The sequence below is a fragment of the Merops nubicus genome, unplaced genomic scaffold (genome assembly GCF_000691845.1).
Source record: "Merops nubicus isolate BGI_N331 unplaced genomic scaffold, ASM69184v1 scaffold19138, whole genome shotgun sequence".
Classification (NCBI taxonomy): Eukaryota; Metazoa; Chordata; class Aves; order Coraciiformes; family Meropidae; genus Merops; species Merops nubicus.
Window position 1 is genome coordinate 103,938 of NW_008625344.1, and position 6,000 is coordinate 109,937.

At 39.4% G+C, this 6,000-nt stretch overlaps 1 protein-coding gene across 1 annotated transcript in view; it reads right to left on the reverse strand.

Annotated features, from left to right (window-relative positions):
• Positions 1–1,005, reverse strand: part of GBF1 (golgi brefeldin A resistant guanine nucleotide exchange factor 1) — a 101,342-nt gene extending 100,337 nt beyond the window's left edge. Inside the window, exon 1 of the mRNA XM_008945654.1 lies at positions 910–1,005. Within this exon, the coding sequence (XP_008943902.1) occupies positions 910–1,005 (96 nt within the window). The remainder of the gene's footprint in view (positions 1–909) is intronic.
• Positions 1,006–6,000: the final 4,995 nt, after the last annotated feature.

Here is a 6,000-nt window from a genome sequence, read left to right on the forward strand (position 1 = left end):
GAAAGAATCACTGTACAAAATTTATACAAATAGCTGCATCCTTTAACTTTAGCCTGTCTTTACAATATTAAAATAAGAAGGAACAGCAGTTTCTCCAAGCTGGGTGCACCCACAGCCACACCTCTTGTAGGGTGGCAGAGCTCTAATGAAGAAATGCCTGATAGAGAGAAAAATGACCCTGCCCTTTGACAAACTGAAACCACTCGTGCTGGATGACAGCCACCTGCCATTCACGTGACATTCTCAAGTGCACCACAGACACAACACACCACACACACACATTTACGCCCTGGAAGTCATGAACTGACCAAAACATAATTAGACTTGGAAACATTGTGCTAATGACCTTTAACAAAAAAGGTTTGAAATGACTAACAGGTTCAGTCAGGAATATAGGTAGCAGTCACAAAACAGAGCTAAAAAAAAGATACTGTGCCATTTGATAAATTTAAAAAAAAAATATATATATGACTTCCCCAATTTTTATTTCATGGCTTTCATGATGAAGACTGTCTTCACTGAGAGGGCAAAAAAGTACCCGAAAACGTTGTGCTAAATAAAACAAGACTATATATTCAAAATCCTTGAAAGACCAGGCAATAAAAGTGTAAACGAGATGATTCCCATGTGGAATACAAGGTGGGGTTGGTTTTGGTTTGTTTTCATTTGGTTGGGGGATTTTTTGTTTGCTTACAGGGTAATACAGGTAGAAGACTTCCAGTTTTGTACCTCTTACAGATGCTGGCACATGAGAAGTCAAAACTTCTCAGCATGAAACAATGTAGGAAGATACACCAACATCACTTATAAAAGTACTGTAACAAGTGCTAAAACTATGGAGGTACTTGTCTAAATCCAGGTGGTTTCTGGCACAGCAGAAGCAGGGAGCAGCAATTCCAGGCAGCTTACCAGATGTGTGTGAGTGCTCCATCGGGCATTGCGCTTTATGGCTCCCACCACTGCATTGATTTCACCTTGTACAATGTATATGTTCTTATCCACCATCCTGGCAATCCTGAAAATAAAGGTAATTCAGATTAACCTCTAGTCCCTCAGAATCATTCTCTCCCTCAGATGAAACATCAAGTTGGCCCTAGTCATGCAGGAGGCCTGCAGAGGTAGAAACACTTTCAGATCTGTGTTTTGTGCGTGCAGACAAATACAGTGATTTTTCTCAAAAGGAAGATGTTTTTCCACAGAGTGCATTGTCAAGACCATGAGAGCAAACAATTCGTTATAACGTGACATATGTGAAGCAAGAGACAATTCTGCCATGGCGCATTCCTCGGTTTTGTCCACTCTATGTAAGTTCACAGAAAGATAAAGTGTTAGGGTAGCAGGACAAACATCCGTGACAATTCAATAGCACACGCATCTCCAGCACTTAGGCAAAGTCCCCAGCTCTGCACAGAACACAAAGCCAATCTTGTACTCTCTTAAATAAGCAACAGGGGTTGGAATAAGCTGGCCAAAGCAAAACTCTTTCAGACTTGCAACTTTGACAAAATAATTTATAGCAGATGTTGATTTCACACTTGCTTCATGAAAAAAGCTTTCAAGAAAGTGGGCAAGTAAAAGAGTCATGGATAAGATCCCACAAAGACATGAGCAAAACTGGAGACAAAACTGGATGGAACATGATGAGAATAAGTGAGGAAGCTGAAGACAAACATTTTTTCTCATGTAGTCTAAGGTCTTACACGGAAAAATTAAAACTAATGTACCCAGAAAGAGAGATGGAAGAGGGGAAAACTATTTATAAGCAAGAAATATTTGTAATGGTCTGAGAAAAACAATCAGAGTGGATTACTACAGGACTCTTCTCTCTATACTCACTGTAGTCCAGATAGTCATGCATAAAGAAATAAGAATAGAGGGGAATGAACAGAAATTACTGTTTATAAAGAATAAACAGGACTTAAAAAGAGGCCAGAGAGTCAAATGATACCATGTCTGCAAATGAGAAGGATTTAGTGAAATGGTAGCCAAGTAATAAGACTTTTCATAAGACGTGAAAGGAAAATGAGGAATCCAGCTTGAAATTGCAATGGGACATCCATAGGGAAGGAAAAGACTGAAAACAGCCAAAACATCTATCAGAATACCTCAAATCAGACAGGCTCATTTAAAGCATTCAACTGGGGAGGGAGGGAGGTTAATAAAACACAAAATATGAGGAGGATTTTTGCCCCTGTAGCAAAAGCAACGCTGGAAGAAAACAGTTTTAGTGTATTACTCCAGACCTCAGGAACAACACCACAGACATTTCAGAGCATACGCTCTGGATCTGTCAGGCTACACATGAATTGACATGCTTGAATTATCCACACCACTTCAAATATACAAATATCCTGAGTGAAAGAGACAAATTTTCTTGATGATTCTCTAAGTAAAGAGAAGAAAGCAAAATACTAGCAAAAGATACCTTATCAAGGGAAAGCATCAGATGTGTTGTTTTGGTTTTTTAGTGTGTTTGCAATGGGATGAATAATCTTACAGCAAAACTATTTCTTGCTTCCTTAGATCAACTATACATAATGGTATTCTTAAGTAATACACAATAAATCAGGGTCAAAGACAAAACTATCTTATAATATAGGAACTGCCACGACAGACCAGATCAATAGTTTATCTCATTCACTACTAGATTATTCAGAAAAATAAACAAATAGTTCTGCCAAGTAGCTTGCCCTGAAGAGCAAAGGTTTATATCCTCCCTCCACAGCTGTGTATAACAGAACCACAAATATTCTTCCTACTCATGTGTCTAATGCTTGAAAGATGTCCCTGCCCTCAGTAATACCTTATTCAATATATTATTTATATGACTGCATTAAAACATTGCATAAAAATACCGTTTATCACTTTTTTTCTTCCTACTTCTGTACATCCTCTTTGCCTTAGTACAAGGCATTAAAGGGAGGCTTTCTCTTCCATGTAAAATTCCTCCCTTACTTGTTTCTTCTTTCAGTAATTCAAGTATTTTCCATATTTCTACACAGGCAGTTTCAGAGATCAAAACTCGGGTCCACAGAAGTACTTTTGGGAAAAGACTTTCTACATTCAAATTTGTCAAAACTCAAGCTTTTCCTGTCTCCAATGTTACAAACCAATACAGAGCATGGAATATTGCAGTGCCATTTCGGGCACTTAGCAAACCAACGTGGAAAAAAAACCCTCCCTCAGTCTGATCTGGAAAAGCACATAAAGAACTTCCCGACACACTTATCACATGCCTCACACATACACAGACACTCAACAGTTCTGCCAAAATTTCAAGTGATGCCAAAGCTTACATCTTATTCTGCACACTAGTGAATCTGTTTGCAGGACTCCTATTCTCTACTTTTAATCAACATGAATCAAGACAGAAAATTTTGCTGAACTCAGTCCTTCCCAAATGTAGGAGACTTAAAATGCTCGGCTGTTCCCAAGCCTGGTGCTACCTCCAAGCAGCAAAACAGCAAGAAGATGGACACAAACCTCCCACAGACACCTTTCATTTCAACCTGCTGGGAAACTGAATGTGCTGATCCTTTCCAGTAAGGGTCGAAAAGATCCATGTTGCTTGGCAGGGCTCTCCCAACACATTAAAATCCTGCAAAACTTAAGTTTTTTAGGTGGGTTATTTTGGTTTTGGTGTTTTTTGGGGGGTTTTGATTGTTTTTGGTGTGGTTGTTTGTTTTTTTTTGGGTTTTTTTTTGTTTTGTTTTGTTTTGTTTTGGGGGGGGAGGGGGTGTTAGTTTGTTTTCCCAATCACATCCTTGTGTTGCTGACTATTTGAGGAGAATGGATGACAATGCACTCCTTTCCTCACTGCAGATTCAGATTCCATTAAATACAACTTTATTCAATAGTACAGAAATTTATTTTACACATGCCAAAAAAAACTTACAGGTCAAATTCAACTGAAATAACTTATAGTGCTGGAAACAGAAATTCACTCTTAGCTCTCTGGACACCACACATACAGCCCACTTCTCCATAAGCACTGGGTAAAGATGAGGGGAAATCCTGCTTTACAGTTAAATTTACAGTTAACCAAGCAATAGCACATGCATTTTCCATAACCATAGCCAACCATTTTCATCCATGCAAAGAACTCTTGCAGTTGTGTGCTGGAGAAGGAAACAGAAAACAGTTATGGGGGGTTGGGGAGGGAAAGCCAGACGACTATTTTCAGAGATGCACCTTGTAAGCTAAACCCATCAAAAGCACTATCCATCCCTGTAAAAGTAAAAAAGATTATTTCAAGCAATGGAAAGAGCTTCTCTAAACTCCTCACTTCACAAAGCCTACCCCTTTTAAACTATTAGATAATTTCAATGTGCATTCCTTCAACTGTATCTTCCTCACAAGCAACAACTGCTCACACTTTGGAGCTCAGTATAGGTGTAGTATATTGAAAGAAGTTACAAGGCTGAAACTGATACTCTGAAGCTGCCCAGAGAAAGCGACAAGATTTACCAGACTAGCAGTGAATCATCAGTTGGGTTTAGGAGCACAAGATGGTAGTTCAAGTAAAATCACTAAATATTTGTTCAATGTACAGAAAAATTGCTAACGTGAATTCAGGTTTAATGTTGCAAAGGCATGGTCTGAAAAGTGGGATGTTACACCACTGCTAGTAAGACAGGTTAACAGAAGTTAAGCATACAGAGTTGTTGAACACTTCAGGGCTTTTCTTAGTGGCTACTAATGCTGAAGATCATTAACAAAGCTGAAACAACCTCTGTGGCAAAGCCATGGTTCTGACACCTCTTGATGTCACCAGATCAAGACTCAGAGCCATTCCTGAAAGCAATCTTTAATCAAACACAATATAGTGGACTCAATACAGAAACAAATGGTTTAAATTCTGCGGTCTTCAGTTACGCAGAAAGAACAGGAAAGGTAGCTATTAATTTTAAGATGCTTTTAAGCTGCTTAACTCTTAAGTTAGTCCTACATAAATTTCTGTTTCTTTCTCATGATACGTTCAAACATCTGCTTACATCTGCAGACCAGTCCTCAGATTTCACTTCCATGCAGAACTTCCACCAGCAACACAGGGAAGACAACAGCTCCAAACCAAGGCAACACAGATGCCCAGGCCCCCACAGGAAACAGGGAGGCTGTTAGCATTCACAGCCTTGCTGCTAATAAGGTTAGGAGCACTGTAAGTGGAAAACGGTAGATGCCTGAGCACATCATAAAAGAATAAAATCTAACATTCATATGCTTCTCAAAACCTTCAGCAACATTCTATGGGCAGTAACTATCACTATTCTGAGACTCCTGAAATAGTATCAGATGTAACATCTTTATGTAAAAACACAGACAAGATTTACATCTGCAAGTGTTACCTGACACGTGCACTGAACACTCCGCTGCTCGACCTTGGCACACAACAGCCCAAAACACCCCAGTGCATAGGAACCCACATTTTTTGTGGGTATTACCATAAAATGTCTCAAGTACATGTTTAGGAAACACCCGTCTCCTGCAGGGAAATGTCTGCAATGCTTCTGGAAACAAGCAAGAATTCACATCAGAAGTGACAAAGTCTGGCAGACTTCCATCAAGCCACTTCTTCCTATCATTAACTTTAGCCTTCAGCTATGGGAACCGACTGAAACCCAATGAAACTGCTTCCATAAATAGCAGTAATAATAAAAAGACAAAAACAAAAACATAATCACTACACATGCAAGAAAGATAGTCTTTCAGAGTAAGCTCTCACTGGATTGAACTTGCACTGTTTATGATAACACAAGAACAATCTACAGAGTCTGACCTAGACGGGGTGCCTCAAGTCCTGATACAGTACACTGCTACCAAAACAGAACACACAACACCCTTCTGCCCACGAATCCCCAAAGGATTCCTGCCTAGCTCAGAGCTCCCTAGGTTACCCAGACACCCAGCTGACAATCAAAAAACTTCCTTCTTTCCTTCCTTCTAAAGCACACATAGACAGCACATGAATCTCGATCAGGAAATTTAACTTGTGTGCTTTTT